This window comes from Rissa tridactyla, chromosome 1, assembly GCF_028500815.1.
Source record: "Rissa tridactyla isolate bRisTri1 chromosome 1, bRisTri1.patW.cur.20221130, whole genome shotgun sequence".
Classification (NCBI taxonomy): Eukaryota; Metazoa; Chordata; class Aves; order Charadriiformes; family Laridae; genus Rissa; species Rissa tridactyla.
The window spans coordinates 148,583,180-148,607,960 of record NC_071466.1 but is presented as its reverse complement, the minus strand read 5'-3'; the positions used below and the strand labels follow the sequence as shown (position 1 = coordinate 148,607,960).

The window sequence follows — 24,781 nt, the reverse complement described above, 5'->3', positions numbered from 1 at the left end:
AAAAGTTTCTATAAATATATTAGCAATAAGAAGAGGACTAAGGATTATCTCTGTCCTCTAGTAGATGGGGCTGGTAACATAGTGACCAAGGATGAGGAAAAGGCTGAGGTACTTAATGTCCTCTTTGCCTCAGTCTTCAGCTGTAGGACCAGTTGTTCCCTGAGCACCCAGACCCCTGAGCTAGAAGACAGGGATGGGGAGCAGAATGAAGCCCCTGTAATCCAAAGGGAAATGGTGAGGGACCTGCTTCAGCACCTGGAGGTGCACAAATCTATGGGGCCGGATGGGATCCACCCAAGGGTACTGAAGGAGCTGGTGGAAGTGCTCGCCAGGCCACTTTGCATCATTTATGAGCGGTCCTGGATAACTGGGGAGGTCCCAGCTGACTGGAGGTTAGCAAATGTGGCACCAATCCACAAGAAGGGCCGGAAGTAGGATCCAGGGAACTACAGGCCAGTCAGTCTGACCTCGGTGCCTGGGAAGGTCATGGAACAGATCCTCCTCAGTGCCATTACATGGCACATGCAGGAGAACAGGGTGATCAGGCCCAGTCAGCATGGGTTTGTGAAAGGCAGGTCATGCCTATCAAACCTAATATCCTTCTATGATAAGGTGACCCACTTAGTGGATGAGGGAAAAGCTGTGGATGTTGTCTACCTGGATTTTTGCAAAGCTTTTGACACTGTTTCCCACAGCATTCTCCTGGAGAAACTGGCTGCTCATGGCCTGGACAGGTGTACTCTTCGCTGGGTAAAAAACTGGCTGGATGGCCGTGCCCAGAGAGTGGTGGTAAATGGAGTTAAATCCAGTTGGTGTCCGGTCACAAGTGTGTCCCCCCTTGGTGTCCCCCAGGGCTTGGTGCTGGGGCCGGTTCTCTTTAATATCTTTATCAATGATCTGGATGAAGGGATCAAATGCACCCTCAGTAAGTTTGCAGATGACACTAAACTCGGCGGGCGTGTTGATCTGTTTGAGGGTAGGTTGGCTCTGCAGAGGGATCTGGACAGGCTGGACCGATGGGCTGAGACCAATGGTATGAGGTTCAACAAGGCCAAATGCCGGGTCCTGCACTTGGGACACAACAACCCCATGCAGCGCTACAGGATTGGGGCAGAGTGGCTCAAAAGCTGCCTGGCAGAAAAGGACCTGGGGGTGTTGGTGGACAGCCAGCTGAATATGAGCCAGCAGTGTGCCCAGGTGGCCAAGAAGGCCAGCAGCATCCTAGCCTGTATCAGGAATAGTGTGGTGAGCCGGACTGGGGAAGTGATCATCCCCCTGTACTCGGCACTGGTGAGGCCCCACCTCGAGTACTGCGTTCAGTTTTGGGCCCCTCGCTACAAGAGGGACATTGAGGTGTTGGAGCGTGTCCAGAGAAGGGCTACAAAGCTGGTGAGGGGTCTGGAGGACAAACCTTATGAAGAACGACTGAGGGAGCTGGGGTTGTTTAGCCTGGAGAAGAGGAGGCTGAGGGGAGACCTTATCACCCTCTACAACTACCTGAAAGGAGGTTGTAGAGAGATGGGGGCTGACCTCTTCTCCCTGGTGACAAGTGATAGGACGAGGGGAAACGGGTTCAAGTTACATCAGGGGAGGTTTAGATTGGATATTAGGAAACATTTTTTCACTGAAAGGGTTATTAAACATTGGAATAGGCTGCCCAGGGAGGTGGTGGATTCACCATCCCTGGAGGTGTTTAAAAAAAGGGTAGATGTGGTACTTAGGGAAATGGTTTAGAAGTGGTTTTTGTCAGGGTAGGTTAGTGGTTGGACTTGATGATCTTAAAGGTCCCTTCCAACCTCAGCAATTCTATGATTCTATGATTGACGATCCTCTTTATAGATAGTGATTAAAATAAGTATAGTTTGTAGGTCCAAGTATATGTAGTATATTAGCGTAGCAGAGGAAAGAAAAAAGGGAGGCATCTTTAATAAAAAGCTGATTTAAATTCTCTTCTGAATTGTTTATTTGGTCAAATTAGTTATCTCTTCAAATAGCTGTTGTTCCTACTCTGAGCAAAACTGGTGTTCTTCTCTTACCACTCCAGTGCAGTCAAAAGAGGACAGGTGACTACAGTCTGGTAACATTATTTTTATGAGTCAAAATACTGTTCTCCAAGTTTTTATTAATATTTTCCCCTTATTCCCACTTTACCTTGAAGTCTAAATGACTGATGAAAAAACAGTGGGATCATTTGCATTAGACTGTAAGCAAGAGAGTGTAGTATACAGCATTAATTGTAATTAGCAGTTTAGTAAAAATCTGAGAGAATTTGCATCAGTTAAGGTGAAAATGTAGAACTCTAATCACTATATGATTCTGCATTATATATGGCCTAAAGGCCACTGATGACTTGAATGCTGTGTGTAAGCATGTGAAAATGAGAATCTCTCTTCCTCCTTAATCTCCCTCCCATTCTTTCCAATATGCATAGCTAGCATGAACTTCTGAACATGGAGTGCCGCTCTGACACCTACTTTCCTCAAATACTTTCACTAACTTCATTGTCATGCATACTCCCCATTCTTATTTCTGCATTGCATGATTCATGTTGGCTATGTCACAACTCTCATTTTCCCTTTCCCAAAGGTCACAATTTATGATCTCGCTGCTGTTCACAATGTGTATTTTAATATATATTCCTACATATATATATAAAATATATGTATTATAAATGTTAAAATTTTTACATCCCTTGCTGTCTGTCCCACATAGTTGTTTTTTTTTTCTATACATACCAGTATGTGATAAATGGCTTTTCTTTTAATCATTTGGGATAAGGGAGAGTGAACTGTCTAGTGTTTTACAGAACCGTGTTAGTTTCCTGTAAAATCCATCTCAAGTTCACTTTTCTGGATTTGATTTTTGCCAGTTTTTTGTCAATTTTTATATTTATGCTCTCAATTTCTTATTCCAGTCTTACTGTCCTCGTTAAAAAGATAGGTAAAGACCTTACAAGTTGCAGAACAATGTTGCAAAACTGATTACCTTTCTTTACTGTATTTTCATTCCTTTTTCTTTTTAATCCCGTTTGTTGTTTTGTCTTATTTAAATCCCAAGCAGATATGCCCTATTTGATGCTAGTGGCATAACATTGCTAGCTTCATTTGTTTCTACATCCCCAAAAATCAAATTCCTATCTACATGTGGATGATATGAAGTGATTTTGGGGACAAGACTGTAGAGTCATGCCTTTGAACTCACAGGGAAGGGTACCTTGGCAAGATGCTCTACAAAGACCTAAAATGTGTTGAAGTGCCCGCACTCTGAACAACTTTTCTGACTTTAGTTAGACTGAAACATTGTGTAAGCGTTAATCTTCTCAGGATTAGGTCTTTTTGGTGTATAAAATCACGGATATATCTGTATATTGTGTATTAATAGTTCTGTTTAAACAGGAGTGCTTAATCATTTGATTGTATTAAAACCTATTATTTCCTGCACTATTCTCCAACTGTTTGTAATGTTTAGACTCCAGAGGAAAGATGCTATATTTAAGAACAGAAGTATTTTCTAGTCTTGTAAGGTATTTTTTTTTCTTTTCTCTGCATCAATACCTCATAGGTACTACCGATTCCAGATCTTTTTCTTCGAATGAAAAAGAAAAAAAAGGAAAGAAAAAAAAGAGAAAAAAGAAAAAGCATATCTGCTACAATAATTATAACAATTACCATAATGTTCTGGAAGAGGTCAACTATCATATTTGTAAATAAAACAAAGCCAGACACCTTCAATCTGCAAATGCTTCAAGTTTGTTGTTCTGATTTGACTCTGTTTCTCCTGTTCATCATCCTTGTACAGAATGTGGTCTAAAGCTGAGAGTGGCAGGAAGATCTGGAAGTTACAAGACCAGTTAAGAAAATTAGTTGATTATACTTTATTCATCTATTTTGACTTAAATTTTATAAGACTTCAGTTAGAAGAATATCAAACCAACAGATAGCCCCAGACCTGAATTAACACTGTGTAGCTAGTCAGTTAAGTATCTGAATAATGCCAACACAGAGGGCTTTAATGCTTCTGCTGTAATGAATGCATAGAATCCCTTAATTACTAAACTGTTTTTCACTGATTGGGAAAAGTATAGATTTAGTGTTGACTGAAGTTTTATAACGAGCAAGTTGTAACACTTCAAATCTTGCGTCCAAACTTCCCTCGACTGCAATAAAGAAAAAAAAAATTAGTCTTAATGAGAAAAACATGGAGCAGAATTTAGGTGTCTTAAGTACTCTTCCTGAATTCTGAACATTTAAAAAAAAAATAACCCAAGATAAACCTCTTCCACCTCCCATATTAATATGAGATTCGTTGTTTTAATTCTTTTTGCTTGTAAGGATGGATCTTCACAAGTTTCTGAATGGTTAACCCCAAATTTACTGTGCTGGACGTGTTACATTACTATTAATCATTTTTTTTATTTTTTTTTCCCCTTCTCTTTGTAGCTACAAAGTTTTCTCTTTTTCTTGTTCACTAACTTACGCTGGGAAGACAATATGTCAAGTCAAGATTTGCAAAAGTATACCGGCTAAAAGATCCTTCTTTTTCCTGGCTGACTGGAATGAGAAGTAAGTTTTGGTCTGTGCTTGATATATGTTTGTCTAATAGATTTTACACATTGAATATTTATTCCCCCCAAAAAGACCCACATCTTTATTATGGATCTTCTTCTGAGCAAATTAAACTCTGCATAATTCAGAGAAACTTAGGAAGATGGGAGTGTGAAAGGAATGGGATAGCTAGAGGGAGAGAAACAGGACTAAGCTAACTCTGGTCTGACAACAAGCTAAACTAAGCTGAGAATAGGTTTCATTCACTAGAAGCATCCTCGAGAAATACTGGAACCAAAAGGAGATACAACCAAAGGCTGTATTTCTGTTCTCTTTTGAGAACTTCCGCCCTTTGGATCCACCTCTAATAGGTATGCAGTCCAACATGAGAACGTATTGTAATACTTCTTTAAGGAAGCAACAAGGCTGTTGTGGTTTTTGGGGTGGGGTTTTTTTTGTTGTTTTTGTTTGTTTGTTTGTTTGTTTTTAAAGAAGGTTCTGCAGTTTTAAAATGAGGACCTTAGTTTGAGACTGGAATTTTAAAGATTAACAACTGCCTGTCACCTGCGTGTCTGCTTTGAGGAAAATAACTCCATTGAAAAGCAAGGTGCACAAGGAAACACCATTCAGTTAGGGCAATAGGATGATAAAAAGCATATTTGCAATAGATGGGAGAGAAGAAGTAGGCAATTTTTTATGATTTGGTGGGTAATATTGTATTTTTCCAACTTCCTGAGCATGACATGTTCATATTTACAATCTTTCAAATTTTTGGTATTTTACGTCACTGTTTACTGTATTCTAAATCTGAAAGCAGCTTGACTACGTTATAATTGAACAAAGGCTACAAGTCAGCTGAAAGGGTTTTTTTAAATTCTAGTTGAATGCAGAGTGTAATTCATAACTTCTGTTTGCCTTCATCTAAGACTTATTATAAGAGTTTGAAGCTGGTCAAATGGAAGAAGACCTTTTTATATGAAACCTGTGACACGCAGATGTTTACTGTAGGACATGAACGTGTTGAGATCATGAAAATGGATTTTGTTTTTATTCCAAATCTATCACAGCACTTAACAACAAAATCAAATGTTTTCACATCAAGACAGGAACTGGCTGCTTTTTACTGTGTTGTGCTTACCATAGTATGACTTTGGTATAGTATCAGAATATTAGGACGGTGATGCCAGAAGATCTTTCCTGTATGAAAATATGCATAGGAAAGGAAATGTTTATGTTGTTTTTACTTTATTTTAAATAGTAAATACTTGCCATAGTCCTATAATGAGAAAATGTGGGTTTTGCTGTTTGTGCTGCTAACCCTCTAAGAAAGAATAAACAGCACCAAACTTGACAGAACAATCAGTATGTTCAGAATATTTTGAAATAGAGAGAGAGAAGGAAGTGTAGAGGTGGTGCCTGACTGGCATAATTTAAAACATATACAAGGAGAGGCTGGTTTGGCTTTCCTGCAATGACTACATGTATGTAAAAACTAATTAATACTTTTTGCAAGAATTCAAGCAGGAATTGATTAAAAAATAGAGTCTTTTGCAGAGGTAGGTATTACTGCAATTGTTTTTCATGTCATCAACTGGCACCATTTCCTAATGGAGGAGGTCTGGGTCACTTGAAACTGTAACCAAGCTATGTTCACTCTTAGTTATCTTTTGGCCATAACATCACTTTTCTGAAACAGAAGGGAATACGTTTGCCTTAAAAGTTTACAGAGGAGACAATTTCTGTTTTGTGAAGTTTCATGCCTTGAGTTACAAAGTGCTACTTTCGTTCTAACCCATATGCAATTTTCGGTTGATCACAGCCATTGAAAATGCATGTGATAAAAGGCCACCAGGAAGAGCTTCTGTTGCATTATGAAGTCAAATATTGTCTATACAGGTAGGGATCAATAAGGCCAAAAATAAACCTGTCTAATTCAAAATGAGCCCTGATCTTAGATTAGGAATCACTCGAACAAGGCAAAAAAAAAAAATGGAGAGTAGTGTTTTGATGACTGGGAATCTAGGAAAAGAGTTTTTACTGAAGAGAAGACTTGCTTTATTTGCCGATTTTCAAGTATTTCGTTTGTGTTTTCAGGTGCTTTAACCAGTTACTGTCTGAACATTAACTTGATAGGGTTTTTTGTGTTTAAACATGAGCTTCTGTTGAAGTCTTTTATTATATTTAGTCTGTCTTAGAATGTTCTCAGAAAACATGGGAATTGTTTGATACCTAAGGAGGTTGCATCATTCAGTGTTTATTCTCTTTGTCCTTTTCTAAGAGTATACTTTTTGCTTTAGAACTTGTGTATTATCTTTGAAAAGTGTGATTCTCACCTTAGTGCAGAGTTCAAACAGGCTGATACTATCTAGCACATAATCAGTAAAGTCCAAAAGTTGCCCCCTTAATTTTCTCATAAATTTCATTTTTCAATGACTGAGACCTCTTAATTATTTTCTTTCTTTTGTCTTAGCTGCTTGCTCTTAACATATTTATTCCACCATCTCCTCTTTTTTCCATCCTCCATAATTTATGTTAAACCTACAGATGTGAAATATGGAATTAACATTAAACCTACCATTCATCACCTCAGATACTTTCTTGGCATTGGATTTCCCTCTTCTCCATATTTTGTTTGGCTTCACTGTTTTCTTTACACTCTCTCAGAGCAAAGCCTGGGTTGCCCCAGAGCTCTTCTGTGTTGAGTGCTCTTATGATATTAGGCCCTTGGCCTTTGAAACCGGCTGTATAACTTTATCTAGTGTCTGTGAATAGCACCTTCTCAGTGAGTAGCTCCTCTGTTCTTCTCAATTACTGTTGAAATTGTTCACCCACAGGGAGTCTTATTTCTGGCCACTGTTCCATTTCCTCTTTCTTCTTAGTCATCCATTTGACTCAGCCTCATGCAGTCAGAAAGGATAATACCAATTGGGTAAGCTCAGACTTGCATTAATCAAAGTTCTTAAAAGTAATACAGGTATTGCCCTTCTTTGTGTATCATGTGTCACTGGAAGGGAAATTTTGCTCCTCTTTGACCCATACTTTAACTCTTGGGATGTCTAACTCTTGTCAGAGTTTCCAAGTTCTTTCCCTCTGATGTGCATCTGGTAGTGCCATATATCGTGTCCCAGGGAACCTCTAGCAAGCATTTGCTTTCTGCAGTGAGATTATTGTGAGTTTTTCACTTGCTCCAAGTTCCCAGAGAGTGTTAACAAATGGCTGTGTTAGAAAATGCACTTCTCGATTTCTTGTTCTTGTCTCTTCACAGCATTAACGATGCTTTAAAGTTAAGTGTAACTCACTGTCGAACAGTTTTATGTAACATGGGCAGAGTTGTTGGCCTATAAGTGAAAAAGAGAGACAAGATATCTATAGCATGTAAAACAGTTCAGTTTCCCAATAATTGTTTCTAAGTAATTATGAGTGAGGAAGAGGGCGTGAGACAGGGAAAGCAGACTTGAAAGCTATAAATACGGACACGTAGGAAGACAGCTGAGAATTGCTTCTCAATTCTATTCATGTTAATTAGAAAGAGTGGGAAATTGATGTCTTGCCTTGTTATTCGAAGAGAGAGGTATGCAAATTTGAAAAATTTCCAAATGTTTAGGACCGATCATCTGAAATTTTGACACTAATGCTAATTTGGAAGACTTCAGAATTTCAGATGAAAACCATCTACTTAATTTCAGTGGCTCCTCAGTGCATTCAAGGAAACTTATTTCTGCTACCCATAATCCTTATGTTTTTCAGGCTACTACACTTTTTAAATACCAATTTCTACATATGCTTACTGCTTAACTATGACTATACCTTTTTAGAAAAGCTGAGTTGCATTGTTCTGCCAGTCTAGATTGAATATCTGAAAATCAAATGGAATCTGTTATTTAAGTTTATCTTCTAGTTTGTTTTCTTAATCTCTACTTTATGCATATCTTTCGTTTTCTCAATGCTTATGTCTTTTAGCCCTTAGCTCCTTATATTGATTTTGTTTATACAGAAAAAAGGTAATTAATTTCACTTCCCACTTGAGAAATTTAAGCTTGCACTAAATATACATGCAAAAATCTAGAAATGCAACGTCCACCATAACGTTCTCTTCAGGAAAAAGAAAATATAGACTTGCACATGTCTGGGTAGTTACAGGCATGATTTTTACATACAGCATGACAGTATCTTATTTATTAGAATTGTTCTAAGTTATGATTTTAATTCATATAATCTATATAAACAAATTGAATGACCAGTCAAGTTTGCTAATGGTCAATACAAAGCTGAGATGAATATTGATAGATCTGAATTTTCACACTAAAAAATGTGAATCACTCATTGCTGCTAAGACAAAATCTGCCTTTAAATTCTAGTTGGGAAATAGCACATCACCAGAGCAAGTAACAAGAGAGTGATTATCATACTCTACTCACAAGTATCTTTTAGTTTCTTAAGTAGTGTTTTCCTCTGAAGACATAAGACAGCAAATAATTCACTATTGGCTTACAATTCACCCTTAGGGGGATGCTTATTCTGAAATAGCCCTTCATTGATAAGGTAATTCTAAAGCAAAAGTTTAACTAAGCTTTTCCTGCCTTTGTCAACTCTAGCGGTGACCACTGAAGCGAATGAGGGGTTTTTTTAATGCCTCTTCTCAAGTACTGTGACCCAAGTTAATGGTTGGCAATACTCATCAATGTGTTGAAGGGATCTGTCAGTTGCATTTTCCTTCAGTGCGGCTTTTGTAATTTATAGCTTGATGTACGTGTTAAGGCATCTAGAAAAATGTAGAAAGAACTCACTTGTGGTAACAATGCTCAATTTTTTTTTTAGCTTTTATTTTTCTCTTTTCTGATTTTCTTTCAGAATCAATTTTCCTCTACGAATAAAGGCTCTTCCGAGGGAAACTATGCTGACAATAAAACTACTTGGAGTAAACAGTGCCTCTAAAAATACAGAAGTGCTTGGTTGGACATGCTCCCCATTGTATCCAAAAGAGTAAGTTCAGTTTTGTATGACAGCTTAAGACCATTCTTGAATAGTATTGCACTCAACTTGGGAGAAATATAAAAAGACAGAAATATTCCTTTCAGGACCTTGCTGTAAGACTGAGACAGTCACTTACAGTAAACTGCTCTTGATGTGACAGTACGAGCCTCGTCTATAAGCTTTTCTTTCTTTCCGATACATTGGTTTTGAACTTGGCTTATGTAACTGTTTAACACTTACAGTAAATTTCCCTAGGCCTGTTGGAAGACCTTGCTGTACCCTTTCCTGTAGCTTTCAAAATCCTTCTCAGGGTAGCCTCTTGTTCACAACGGTTGATTTTTTTTTCAGTCTTCCTTCTGTTCTCACACCCATTAATTCTTCTCAAAGTGGGGCAGTTAGTGATGACCACAATGAGGACCTTTCCCACTACACACCACTTTAGAAGCGTTCTCCTCTTTTTTAACCTCTTCTTTCTACACAGCACACAGTGTAACAGTGTTTTAAAGATGTTCGTAACCTTGAATGTCTCTGCAGTGATGCATAAACAGAGATCTAAGGTAAATTTTCTGGAGTCCCCTAAATATATTTTAGTAGCACTGAGACATCTGAATTTGGATCAAGACTTTACAATGATACTTAATTTTTATTTGGACTCCATAGCCCTGCATGCCCTCTGGGCAATAGATGGATACGTTCAAGCCCCACAAGTTTCTACATTAGCATCCTAGCATCCATCTCTAAGCTATAGCTCTTTCCTCATCTTGAGACATCTTCATCTACTTCTGCATATGGTTGCAATCACCATTTAAAATGAAACAAAACCAAAAAAATCTGATTGCACATATGAATTTATTATGTTCGGAAGGCCTTGAGTTCCATTGAACTTTTAAGCTGAAAGGCTTAAAACACTACAAAATAGGTTGGACTGGGTTAGAGGCTTTTTCCATCTTTTCAGAAAAAAAATTCAGATTACTCCATTCAGAAAACGAGAGCATTCTTCTGCGACTTAGTAATTAGAGCACTTAGCTTGAAGGAAGGAAAGAAACACGAATCAACTCTCTGCTCCAAAGATTGCTTGGGCATTTTATTCAATGACGTTTCATTCATTAAGTTAGTGTGAAGAAGAGCACATCACTCACTGTTCTGCGTGACACTCTTCTGTGTGTCTTTTTTTAAAAAAAACCCAAACCATTATGTTGAGTATTTCTACCATCCTAGTGCTTAGGGTGAAATAGATAGAGGGATTGTCTTGGCCAAGAATCTAATTTGAGATGAAGAGTTAAAGTGTCCTCATCCCCAGCAAGCTGATATATGCTGAGTATGTGCAGAAACAGAGCATTAGGCATGATAACTTAATTGGAGAACACTTGGACACCTTGGAAGGTAAATGGGATATGTGAGAATCCTGTTCTTGAGAACCCGTGAGATTTTCTTCAATTCACAAAGGAATGATTTTTGGAAGATCTGAAAGCCTTCAGCTCCCTGTGATGTCAATTTTTTAATGTATGCATTCAGAGCATGCATGTTGATTGTCATTAGGAATATCTCAAAGTCACTCAGACAATTTCAAAAATTTTACTGAAAAATGGCTCCATTCTGTCGTGGTACACACAGTCAGCACAATGAAGGGGATAGAGGGTTACTTTTCATCTGCTGTAAAATTGTACAGATCATTGCTGAAATGACCCTTCAAAGTAGAAATAAAAGTTGAGTTGTTGGGGAGGAATGATTTAGGAATAGCATGTTTAAAACCCTCTAATCTGATAACTCTGTCATTTACAATTATAGTAATTACTAACGCAAAGAAGCCTCAATGCTTTTTTCTCTTTTAGTCAACCACAACTCCACAGAATTATTCATTTACCATCATTTCAATTGGTGTACTGATTTAAAAATAAGGATACCCCTGAAATTCCTTCTGAAATGTGAAACTTGAAAATATCTGAACGTTCCTGCTTTTCCTTTTCTTTGGAAGATTATGAATATTTTTTGGTAAACTACCTCTCAGGGTTACCTACCTCCCTGCTAGTTAGAAAGTATCAGGATTAAAACTGTCAGGTGATTCTTAATAGGTAGTGCTATCAGTTTGTTAAAGTAATTGAGAAGCAGCAGTAGGACTTTGGGAGGCCATATCCTGCTCCACAAAAAATTTAAAAGTTAATAATTGTTTTAATTTGACTTTCCAATTTTGTGGAAAACATTAATAAACTGAGCAATGAACGTAACTTCACTTCCCTCGCTCCAGGAGTGCAACTAAACTTCAAGACTTATTTCAAAAGAGTACTTCTGAACTTGGAAGTATGTACCAAGAAAAGATTTGTACCTGTACTGTCATGCTAATGTCTCAGGAGTACCTTTTATTATTGCAAATAGTATTAGGGTCTTTAAATTAACAAACTCTGTAAATGTATATAAAGAGATTATAAAGAAATCTGACCAGGAAATCTTTGACAAAACATTTCTAACTTGGAAAATACCACTTTCTCAAAAGAAAACTTTTCTCAGAGGTGAGTTTGAGTTCTAAAAAAGTATTAGCATTCTCATGTCTAGGATTTAATTTATAGGGGAAAGGACAGGAATAAGCTCTTTGAAGAATCCAGTAGCCGTGAGGTATTTGCCTGGGTCATCAAACATCCTTGTTCAAATCCTTGTCCCAGTTGGTCACTGAGCCATTCTTCTTAGGGTCAGCAACGATAAGGACAGAGAGCGGTCTCTTTTTCTCTGTTCAGATGCTTGTTAAAAAAATACAATTTTTTTTTTTTTTAAACACTGGAAAAAGAAAATAAATGTCAAACATTTTAAAAATACAGTTCCTTGTTTCTGTCCCGTTATATCATTTTCTGATTAAAAACACAGGAATTCTCTTCAAGCTGGTTGTGGCTTATGTTAAAAAGAGAAGGGAAAAAAATTATCAGTTTTGGGTTATTCTCAGATACTACTTAGGAATCTTGACCTTCGAGTGACCTATGGCAAAAGAACACTTTATTTTAAAAGATTGAATTTATTCCTCTGTAAATTTGATATCTATTTTCTCTTCCAAAATGTTTTTTGTCATTGTACGGTTGCTTCTCTCCTTCGTAGTATAATTCTTTCTATTTAGTTTGAACTGAAGATTAAGAAGAACTGAACTTATTTTAACATATAAAGTATACAAATTCATTTCATCTGTTTCCAGAAGTATGAAGAGTTTCTAATGCTTTTAGGCAAGACCATGTCAAAGTCCCTTGCCAGATCAAAGGGCTGTGACTATTTCCTGAGATTTTAACACTCCAGTTCTTCTCTAAAAAATACTGACTAAGCAGAGTGTATGTGAAATATATAAAAAAGTAGAAACAAAACCCAACTGTTTAAATAAAGCATATTACTCATTATTTAGCATCTCTTATTACAATCTCTTCTCCATACCTTACCCATGTTGAAACCATGCAATAACTAAAAATGTTCTCAAGAATTTGGCCTGTATAATTTTCTTTTTATTTGTTGTTGTTGAAGACTTGTCAGTGAACAGCTGTTTAGTAAATTTGAAATTTGCTTAATTTACATTATTTCCTGAATTCTGGTAATATTTCTCACCATTCTCACAGTTGCCTTACAGTGTGCTGATTTATAACGTCAGTAGCTGATGGATATATAGGGCAGCCACTGTACTCTTTATCAAATGTGTGTTGGGATTACTGCTTATCAGCTTTGCATGTTTGTCTACCAATAGTCTCACTCTTTACAAAACTGACTTCCTGCAAATTTTCTCCAAACTTTGCCTAAATGAGGTTGTTTACCTTAAAATTATTGCTTGTACACTTATTTTGTAATGTTGTTTTGGGGCAAACTTTAGGGAAGAATCCTTAACATAACTGCAAATTTGTTTTAAAAGAAGTCTGAAATAATCACATAATTTTGTATTTGCTGTATTCAGCACCTTCAAGTTTCTGGAAGTTATTTAAACGAGAAACTGTGGGGATGGAAGATGTGGTTCTTATAAATGTCTGTAGGACATTTAGCATTGCTTTGCAGTTGAAAATCGTATCTCTAATGTGAATTTTCTAGAATGCTGTAGTATTTCTAATTATTATAAAGTAGTTATTTCAGTCTCATTCCAGTGCAGAATTAAGAGTGCTTGGGCCATGAGATATGGGGGTTTTATAGCTTAGCAGCTTTGGATTTCCTTTAAATTTACCCTCTGCTCTGAATTTCTGAGGCTTATGATGTCAGGTTTGGGGATAATTACATTATTTTTACACCATATTTTGTCCTCATTTTCCTGGTGTATACCCAGTCTAAGCAGTAACTCTACTCTAATGTTGTATACTTTTGGGAATGAACATGGTAATAATGATTGTTGCTGCCAACTTGTCCAGTAGGTGAGCCTCCACATCCACATTTCTCATCCTTACCAGGTAGTTGACTTTAGATAGTGGTCCTAAATCAATGCTAGTAAGGCCCTTGGTGGTGCATCTGTATCAAGAAGTCTTATTAGACGCAAAAAGCGGTTCAAAAAGTGTTTGCAAGCCCGTGTGCCAACTTTCTATTCCTTCACATCAGAAAAATGTGTTTATCTCTTGGGCTGAATAGTTTAGTGCTCCAGAGCTAATTAACAAATCAGAAATCCATCAATTGAGGCAATTTGGGAGTTATAATGTCCCCCACAGTGCCCATTGCTCTGACTTCACTGATTTTAACATCACTATTTTGAACGGGTATTTCCAAATCAGACACAACAAGCAACAAAAATTTCCCTCTTGCTGGGTGTGGTGAGGGAAGTCTCCCATGTGACTTAAGGACACAAGATTAGTTTTATTAAGTTAAGGTAACTTGAGCTGTCCTTAAGTAGCAATGTCGTCTTCTGCTCTAATAAGGTGGGAAGTTTATTTTAGCTCCGGTAATGAACAAGAGCTGGGAATATGTGTAATTCCAGGGGTTTCCATCTGCATGAGCATATGAATAAATAAGTGGCAATAGGCACAGAGCAGCACTTGACGCTGAAGTTGCTATATGGAAGCCATTGTCTATGGCTGTGGTCATTATACAGTCTTTACAAAGGTCATTATTACCGCCCTCACCTTACAGATGGGAAAACTGGCAGGCTGAATGGGGAGTGACCTGCCTGAGCTCATCAGCAGAACCAGGTAGCAGAGAGAGGCATCTGTCTGTTTAGTAAAGGTTATGGTTATCATACTCATGATGCTATCTCCTTCCTTTTCTGAATGCATCCTGCACACTCTCTTGCTTCCTTTCCTTTTTCTAAAAATTATCAAGTATCTCTTTACTGTTTCATTCCACCTGCATGGCCCTCTTGTTGTTCCATTTGTGTGTCCAAAAGCAGACTTGGTCCTGAAGAATGTTAGCTGCGCACTGCATTACAGAGCCCCGACAATTGCGAGGGAAAGCTGTGCCTCAGAAATATACACTGTATTTTGCAGTTGTCAATGCCTCTTCACAGCTTTTTAAAAATGCCTCCTGTGTTTACAGACTAGCCTTAGTCCAAAGAATGACTTACTGATGGAAGATACATAAGTTGCTCACTTATTTGTAAATGTGTAAATTAGTCTATTCTATATAGAAGGCATAAATATGTGTCTAGTTTTTACAACTTATTCATTTTTTCTTAGGAGATATCATCTCCATACTATCAACGCAGTTTAATGTCTGATTTTACTCACAGTCCTGTCATCTGCTTTAACAATGTGAAGTCTTCTCAGTCCAGCAGAGATACATTGCTTTCCTTTCTCTTTCTCCGGTTGAGGACTCTGAGGAGCCCACCTGCTGATTCTTCCTTATCTTTCTGGACAGTCTTTAGCTACATCTGCATTGGGCGCAAATGAGTTGAAATAATGAACTCAGGAAATGTCTCAATTAAACGCATCTACGGTGCCACTGAGATCTGTGCTACTTCTTGTATTTGCCTATACAGTTTTCCAGGTTTCCCAGGAAAAAAAAATCCACTGTATGGATTCTTTTTTAAAGCCCTCCGTAGTTTTAGAGCACAATATGAAAGTGATTAGCCAAAATGAGAGCTGGAAAGAATAATTTAGTCTCCGTGTTCATTCGGTTCTCAACTACCCCTCTGCCTTCTAACAAAAGTGCCAGTTAGTTCAAATTATGATGTAAACCACTGTCCACAAACAAGTGGATGCAACTCATTTATTAAAGGTCATTCGAGTACACATTGCCATCAGGGAAAAACAGCTTTGAACCACCATTGATCACTTCCACATTCACATCAGTGACCTAAATGTGAAAGCCTTCATGGCACGCAGCTGCTTTCCCCCCAAGTGCTGTCTTGTTTACATCACAGCTCCTTTTTCTGCCTCCATTCCCCTGCAAATACACCTACAGCTGCAAAAGAAACTTCAGAAAATGGTTTCGTCTTTAATCCTTCTGGGCTGTGTTCTCACAATAAAATAAAATGTTTGCACTAACAACATGAATGGCTTGAGAAGTGAAAAAGAAAAATTAGCCCTGAATTAGGTTTACTCTGCGTGTTGACTATAAAAATTACTTTGCAGGAGTTTCTTATTTCTTCTTCAGATGACTTAGCAACAATCTATTTTAGTTTGCAATTTGAAAGGTACTTTTTTACAGCAATGTCACAAACTCATGCTGGGATCACAAAGTCCATCTGGGTTCTCTTGTACCACTAGCATCCCCGTCCTCGGGTAAAAGCTGTACACTTATATCTCATCTACCTGGATGGCTGTTTCTGTTGCAATGGGCAGAAGAGAATCTATCTCAGTCTCTCAGTTGTATTGACTGAAGCAGTGCTTGAAACAATTGTAATAAAAATTATTTGTTAGTAATAGAAGAGATGTTGAATATAATCGAATTTCTGACCTCTCTAACCATTGTGGACAAATTAAAGGGTAAGTCCAGTGCGCTCTATCTTCTTTTATTCAAGTACTGCATTCTTAATTTGAGTGGATTGGTTACGATTAGAATTTTCTGATTTTATTCAAGTTATTTAAACTGAATTGTGTTGACCTGCCAAATCATGCTGGTTTTCTTATCTGCAGACCACATGCATGCCTGTTTCTGATAAGACTTTATTGTACATGCAGTGCTCAGACCAGTATTTCAGACTATAATCTTTCATCTGTCAAAAAACCATACGCAACACATGCAGTACAAGCTATCCCACTCAAACTCCGTTCGGCTCTTTGAAGATTTTGATATCATAGTCATGCCTCCCTGCCATCTACACATAAAATCAGCAAGGATCCTTTGTGGTTGCAGAAGGCTGCCATGAGTTTCTTGGGTTTTGTGGAATAAATGTATACTGCCCTCCATCTCATATAGTGTGTTGACACTTCACAATCTGTAACGTATTTGTCCTCAAAATTAAGTCTGGAGATAGAAATGTGGTATTATCCTTTTACATCTGGCTTAAATGGCAACAGTGGTAAAGTGCAGAGCTGACCTGGAACATCCTGGCAGCTTGATTTGTGTCGTGATCCCTGCAACTGCACAGGTACCACTACAGCAGTGAGGCCAGCAGTGTGCAACCTCTACTGATCTAGGCCAGCTTTGTACTAGCCACATGAAGATAAAACGTTTGTTCTCCTTTTGCCTGTCTTCTAAGCTACCCAGTTCCATGTTTGATGTAATTTCAATAAACCCTGTTCACCTTGTCTCCAGTACCGACACAGTACTTCTGTCTGTGTGTATTGCAGGCGGCTCATTCACGGGACTGTGCTGCTTAGCATGACGTTGTACAGCACGCTTACAACAACAATGATTACCCCAGGCATCTGCAATACTGATACACCAACCTCAGTGACATTGCAGGTAAGAAAGCCAGAAAGCAAAAGAAAGGGTTGCTCTCTAACAAAGTGCGAGGGAAAAGATTGTTCCCACAGCTCATTGAGACCACGCCAATTAAAAATCCTATTTCCATTATAGCCGCTCAAAGAGAGCATGTTAATCGTAATGGATGGAAGCGTATAATTCTGCACAGGAGCAAATATTTATGATACTTCCCATATCAAATGCCACCTCTGAGGACTAGAGAAGGTTTTTCTAGGGTAATTTTTGTTGTTATAATTTCGGTTCCAAAAATACTTTTGACACAAATTAATGACTTGGTACCTGACTTACAGCTGCGTTTTCAAATCTGAACTTTTGTTCTGTGTACTATTGAATTGCATGCCATTATAAATGTAACATACAGCTTGCAATTAGACTGAGTAGCATAAAGGATTTGTAAAGGAAGTGGCTACAAGCAAATTGTCAATAGGCATCAGTATAGCTCTCCCTCGATGACTACATGCTGAGCACCCACTCGTTCTGGGCAGAATGGTGCTTCCAGTATGGATAATGCATTAGGTCTGCATGGTAGTTTTTTCACCTTTCCAGGTTAAATTAGCAACTGGATACTTAAAGGGCAAAGCCAATTGTTTCTTGTATTAAAAAGCTGAATGACTATTAGCAAATGACATGTAAAAGTAGATAGTACAGATAAATGAGGCTGGCCTAAAAATGCCCTATTTTTAATAGACAAGCAAAGGGGGATTTTGTAGTCTGAGGAGTTCAGTCAAAGATGATGCCTTAAAATAGCTCCCCCATTAATAATAAAGGGAAGTTGAGACAGTAAATGGCTATTAATTTATAATCTTCGTCTGCTGAAAGAAACGGAACAGGAGGATCTCTCATTCTGCCCCCCCACCCCCCACCCCATTTTCAGTTATTCCCATGCATGTGACAGTATCATGATCTGTGAACATGCTGGAAATGTCATAATGATAGTTTTTCCGATGCGACCAACAAGACACTTATATTTTGTAGGGAAGATTATGACAGTGCTAATAAACCAAAATAGGATGTGCAAGTCGAGATGAATTTTGAAGAACTAACCCGAATTTTCAGCTAAGTCTGTAGTGGGATTATCAAGCACCTCAAGCTTTTTAATTTTGGTTGAATGTTTTCTTTCTCTGTATCTTAAAAACGTTATCCTAAATTTCTGACCCCCATATGTTAAGTGTAAAAAATGAAAAATTGGTAGATGTTGTATAATAGATAGGAAATCAAACATCCATAAGTGAAATCAGGAATCTAATTTTAATTTCTTACACTGGCACATTACACATCAGAATTATGCCTACTTTTTCAGGAAAAAAAAATAGATCTACATTAATGGAAGCTTTCCATTTAAGACCCATCTCATTAAAAAACAGGAAAGGAGGAAAAAAATACTTCAGATTTGAGTTCATGCAGTTCTAATAAAATTGCAATACAGTGGATTAAATTCTCCCAGGAAAATCAGTGACAAAGCTCCCATTGATTTTCATGGGCTGAGTTTATCCCAGACATATTTAAGTAATATAGTGCATGCAGTGAACATCCTCAAAGAATTATCCCCTCTTCTTTGTCTTATACCTTGTATACTTCCTGTACAAATCCAAGATAACATTTATTGACAGTTGTACCTGAGAATACGTATTGCTAAAAGGACTTCTGTCTTTTCTTTTTTTCTTTTTTTCTTTGTGAATAAAGATTGACTTTCCAGAAACTAATCTGGAGTTTGTTAAGCCTGAACCTGAAGAAAGAAGAGGTGATCTTGAAGAGCCAACCAAAGACTGCATGATGCATATTACAAGACTTTTGCAGACGCATTCGCTCTTGCTGTGAGTTGTACCCAGTTAGCCCTGCTGATTCTTGGCTTGCTGTACTTATTCTATCGATCACAATTAAATGCATCCAATTCTTTAAAAACAAAATTTTCCTCTGAAGGAGCCTAGCTTGATTGATTCGAGAAGTAGCACCTCTAAATGAGAGAATAGATCACAGCAAAGCCTAAATAAGCCCCTGGAGGTGGCAGTGTATTTTACGAGTTTAGAGAAGGATTGGTTTTGCCTTTCTGTTGCTATATCTTTTCGTGTCCTTGAAGCAAGAAACATTTTTGATTCAAAACATAAGATTTTCAGGTGATGCAATAAGTCTACATCAGTATTAGCAAGAAAACCTTTGGGTTCTACGAAAATCAGCCTTCTTTAGTAATAATACACTCTGACATCAGCTATAGTACTTAAATGGAACATAATCATTAAAAAAAAAACCTGTCAAGTTATAAGCAAGGAAAGAAGTATGGAAAGTTTAGCTTTCACAGAAGGTGAATAAAGACAAAGTTGAAAGAAAACACACCGTATATACTGGTGCTGATTAGTATGCTCAGCTATACATATGTTAAACTATCAATTAGGATTACGTACTGTATCAAATAATTTTAGGTATAATCACAGTGGAATTGGGAACACAGGTACTTACTGAGAGCCTTTATACCAATCACAGTTAATTGTGTGAATTAATCCTCCATCAAAGGTCAAAAGGTGCATTAGTTGTACAGTAACTAAATAACTCAAAGCCAGTTCAGCCCTCTCGGTGTGCTATGATGTATCCGTTAAGACAACTTTCCTGTGCTGATTTCTATGATGGTTGGTTGGGTTTTTTAAAATCAATTGCTTTAAAAAAAGACAAAAGACAAACTTGATGTTGTGTTTGATGCTTACTTCAGCTTTTAAAAAGACAGGATGAAATGTAAAATTATTTTTATTTACCATGGGATCTGTGGTTTGATTCTTTTTTATTTTATTTTTGATTATGAATGGGAGATCAGTATTTTATTTCAAATAGACACTGTGCCAGGGCGCCGGCAAGTTGCCAGTAAAATTTCCACCTGAAAAAAGTGCTCCAGAAGTGATTTGGGGAACTTCAAGCCAATGCATCTGACCTCTATTCATGGTAAAATGATGGTTCTGTAAGAAGGAATAAGATCATTAAGCATTTAGCAAACTACAGAGTAATTTGTCAGGAAATAGACAGTGAATAGTAATCCTGCCTCACCAACCTGTTGCTGTCCTAGAAGGTTGTCAGTGGGTGCATGGATATTGGGGGTTTGGTGGATGTTCAAAAAACTTGTGCTGACGTTCCACATCAAAATATTAAAGAAATTAATTTTGCATGGATTTAGAGGAAAACTGTCTAAAGGCAAAGATTGGATGTTTAATGGTGGCTTTTCCGAATGGAATAATCAGCAGTAGGATCGGTGCTCAAGGTTGGCACCAGTTCTATTCAGGATCTTCATCAATGACATGGAGAAGGAAGTGGACGGGGAAATTTTCAGGTGTGTTCTGCCACAGTGTTGAAGACCATGCCATGGAAGGGAGATCCAGAAGGACCTTACAGAACCACGCATAAACATGGCAGATGAGTTTCAGTGTGGATAAATTTAAGGGGATATATTTAAGGAAAAATTATCTAAGCATCTGTACGTGACACTGAACTCAGAACTGGCAGTTACAATGCAGGAAATACATCTTGACATTACTGCTGATATTTCCCTGAAGTCATGAGTATAATGAGCAGCTGCAGCCAAAAGTGACAACAAAATACTGGGCATTGTCAGGAAGGGTGTTGAGAAGAAGTCAGTGGGTGCCATTTCACTGCTGTCCAAAACCTTGATGTGCTGTATTTTGAGTATGCTGCATAGGGAGGGAGAGACACAGTAGATTTGGAAATGTGCAGAGAAGGGCAACTGAAATAAATAAGGGGATTAAACCGTTGCTTGATCAAGAGAGGTTAAAAAGCATGGGACTCCTTAGTTTGGAGAGGAGAAGACTAGAGGGGGGGTGTGTGTGTGTGTGTATGTAAGATTAATTTTTATAGAATAATGATGGTGGTGGACAAGGTGAATACATCATCAAATCCCACAATATTTGAACTGGGGACATTCAGTGAAATAAGTAGGAGATCAGTTGTCAACAAATGGCCTAAGACAGCAGTGAACTTTTAAAATCTGCTGACACAAAGCTGTGGAAGTAGACAACATCATCAGGTTCATGAAGGCTGCGCACAAATTCATGGATAACAGGTTCATTAATAGGTATTAGAAGACCATGCAAAGGTAGACCCTATAACATCCTTAATATAACAGTTTTGGATTCTGTGGAAATATGAAGGGAAGAGACTACTGAAAGTCACCAGGCTGGAGTTAAGGCTTTGGTAACTTCAATAGCAAGTTCTTGGAGGAAAGACAATGGTAGTCCTGTTTTTTTCCACAATTTGTTATTTACAGTTGTCCTATCTTACGGGCAAAGCTGGTCTACCAAATGAATCATCAAGGTGAAGGATAGCATATTTGAGGTTTGAATGGAGGAATTCTATTTCTGAGTACTTTCTGATCAAGAGGAATCTGTTGTCCTGTAATTTTTATTGTATCTCTATCAGAGGAATTCTTTTTACTTTCCTCAGTCATGACAGAGGTTTATTAAAAAAGTCTGTAACAATATATTGGTATCCAAACAAAATATTACCATGGTGTAGTAGAAAGAAGATCTCTTCCCTCCTTTTTTTCTTTTTTTGTACATCAAGAAAAAAAGAGGGATCTAGGTAGCTTTTCAGTGGCAATATGTCCGTATGATGATGCTTCAGGCTTACAAGCCTCAAATATGATTTTGAAATAAATGGGTATTTGTGGTTAGAGGATGCAAGAAACCTCAGGCTGTCAGGATCCTTCTGTTCATTCTACTGAAAGCAGAGGGAATATGTGAATGGACAGAAAATGTTCTTAATCCTATCATAGAAAAAGAAAAAACAATGGTTAAAACTGCATGGTTGTCCTTGTTATAGGCTGGTGAATCCAGTAGTGTTATGAATGCAAGGCTGCTGTGGCTCCATGTCCCCGGGTTCAGCCGTTAGAGAGGTGGACCACATATTCCTGATAGGAATATGAACAAATAAACACAGGCAGAAAGCAGTACCTTCCCAGCACGCACAAACACGTAGTGTTGCCACAAAACGGGCAGCACAGACAATCCCATTCTGTTCCTCCTCTCTGCCTGATCAGGATCAAAGTCCACTGGTGGAATACATACGCATAGGTATATTTATAGATATAGTACCAAAATATAAATTGTTTCAGTATTTGGGCTCAAACAGTCCATCTTGTAGCTGGCTCCAGATCTCCCTGCTCTCCCCAGCTGTTGACAACCAGACGTGTGAGCCCCCAAGGTTCACAACCACACTCTGTTTGTTGGTGGCTGGACCTCTCCCTGATACATGGACATATGTTTTCTCAGTAGCTGGTCCCAACATATGGTCTTCCCAACAGCTGACTCTTGGACCCCTGTCTCTCTGGTAGCTGCCTCAGATCACTGGTCCCCATAGCCAGCATCTCCTGGATGTTGATTAGTGAGGGGATCAATGGGACTGAAGGAAATGAACTTTGCCATATGGCTCTTGTGCTCCTCACAGCCCTACACTGTGTGTTGCTCTGCGATCTTTGGCATCATCACCACACCAGGCAAGAAAGGGAGGACCAAGAGAATTCATTAGTTACTGCCAGCCACTTTGGCTGACTTCTGAAAGCAGTTCTGATGTAAGCCCTTGATTCCTTTTAGGATTACTGTGTTTGAAATACAAACCCAAGAAAACTAGCCATCTGAGATAATAGCTGCTCTTCAAACACGATACAGCCTGCTTGTGCGCAGTGGCTCCCAGTGTAAGGACCAGGGACTTGTTTGAAGCCAGGAAGATGACAGTCTTGTTTCTTCTATCTTTCTTTCCGTCATTCATCGTTTTCTTCCTACCTTACTTTTTCCTCTCTTTCAGCTTCCCTTTTTGTGTTCCTTTTACTTTTTGCCACTTACCTGGTAGGAATCTAGTTTGCCTACCAGTTGTCACGAGAGTGCAATTGCTGTGAATTGTGATTTAGAAATGCTACTTTCAGTTCGGTGAATAGTAGAACAGGTCTAAAAAAGTGCAGTCTTGCTGCACACTTTGCTAGTGTGTCCACGGGAGAGAAACTTGCAATAGAGGATCAGTGCCAGGGGACAGAAATTTGCATTTTCTAGATTTGCTGCTCTTTTATCTTTTTGCCTTTTGTCTTATTCTATTTTAGTACAGAACACGAACAACAAAAACAGCTCAGAAGCATTTAAACTCATTTTTTGCCATTTCCCCCTCCCCCCCAAAAAAATAATAATAAAGACCAGCTAACAAAGCTTTCACAGAAGCTTTTTCCTTCATTTAGCTAAAGGGATTAATGAAAACTTTCAAACTGAAAACTACTGAATTATTTACAGTTTAAGATATTTTATTTTTATTTGTGTTGAGTAGAAGGCTATATGTTTTAATACAGCTGTTATATGGAGGGAAATTTAGATACAACTGTACCTAAAACAACAACATTTTTATCAATAAAGACAGTTTATTAGCATTTTATCCCCAATGAGCCAAAGAAATGTCCTTATTAGCATAACAATCTTCAGGTGCTGTATATATGCAAAATACTTTGACCATCCATCTTAAATGTCCTATTACGTGTATATGTAAACTTTGTTACAACTAAGAAACTTAAAAGGAAAACCTAAAAAAACCCCACCCCACCCAGCCTTTAATTTCATCTCTGATCTTTAAAATGTGGAAAAAGGAAATGTCATTGCCTCTGGTGTGAAGTCAGAGAAATCTGTTATTTAGAAAACCTGATACAAGGATTGATTTCTTATCTTCCTTTGTAAACTCAGTAGAGGCTTTAGCTGCTTTAATCTGAACAACAGATTGTCTAGTTTGCAGGATGCTGTCTGAAAGCTCAAATCCCTGTTTAAAGTCAACATACAAAAGGGGTCCTTTAGCTGAACTGTCCTGCAGAATACCATCCAAATACATAAGAAAACTAGACAGAAAATAAAGTCTTAGGCCTACTTTTTTCTCTTTTTCTGTGTGTGACTTCTTCACACAAACACAAAGACATCTATCTATTGTCACAATAGACATGCTGTGAATTCTGGAGCCATTTCTTGAAATACCAAAATGATGTTTTTCTTGAAATGGTTACTAAAAGTCATGACAGAATTTGTATCACAGTTACGTTCATCTTCTGCATATATTTATGAGCTTATTCTCCAAAAGGCAAGAAATAAACATTCACTCTTGTGACAGTAAAAAGCATGCCCATCTTTATACCACCACTCTGTTCTTAAATGCTTGGCAATTCAAAATTGCAAAGAAGAAAAGTTTTCCAGTGCATACAGAGCCAAAGGAACTCATTGCTATGAGTTGTAAAAGCCACAATCTTGACAGTTAGAGCAGGGCTAAGATAGTTTTTTGGCTAAGAATGCCCCAAAACATTGCAAATAGAAGGCAGAAGGAAGACGACCTCAGAAGGAATGTAAACACTTGGATTTGGAGCCCTGCTGGATAATGAAACGCTTGACTGGAAATGAGCTACTTACAGCCATCTACAAAGTTTCTCACACCTTGCTGTGAAATATCTAGGT

The 24,781-nt window shown here is 38.0% G+C and overlaps 1 protein-coding gene across 3 annotated transcripts in view; it reads left to right on the top strand.

Annotated features, from left to right (window-relative positions):
• PIK3C2G (phosphatidylinositol-4-phosphate 3-kinase catalytic subunit type 2 gamma) overlaps positions 1-24,781 on the top strand; it is a 287,677-nt gene that overhangs the window by 135,929 nt on the left and 126,967 nt on the right. For all 3 annotated transcript variants that reach the window (XM_054225048.1, XM_054225029.1, XM_054225038.1), the window contains exons 12-15: positions 4,440-4,562; positions 9,396-9,527; positions 17,183-17,297; positions 19,002-19,132. In XM_054225048.1, the coding sequence (XP_054081023.1) occupies positions 4,440-4,562; positions 9,396-9,527; positions 17,183-17,297; positions 19,002-19,132 (501 nt within the window). The remainder of the gene's footprint in view (positions 1-4,439; positions 4,563-9,395; positions 9,528-17,182; positions 17,298-19,001; positions 19,133-24,781) is intronic.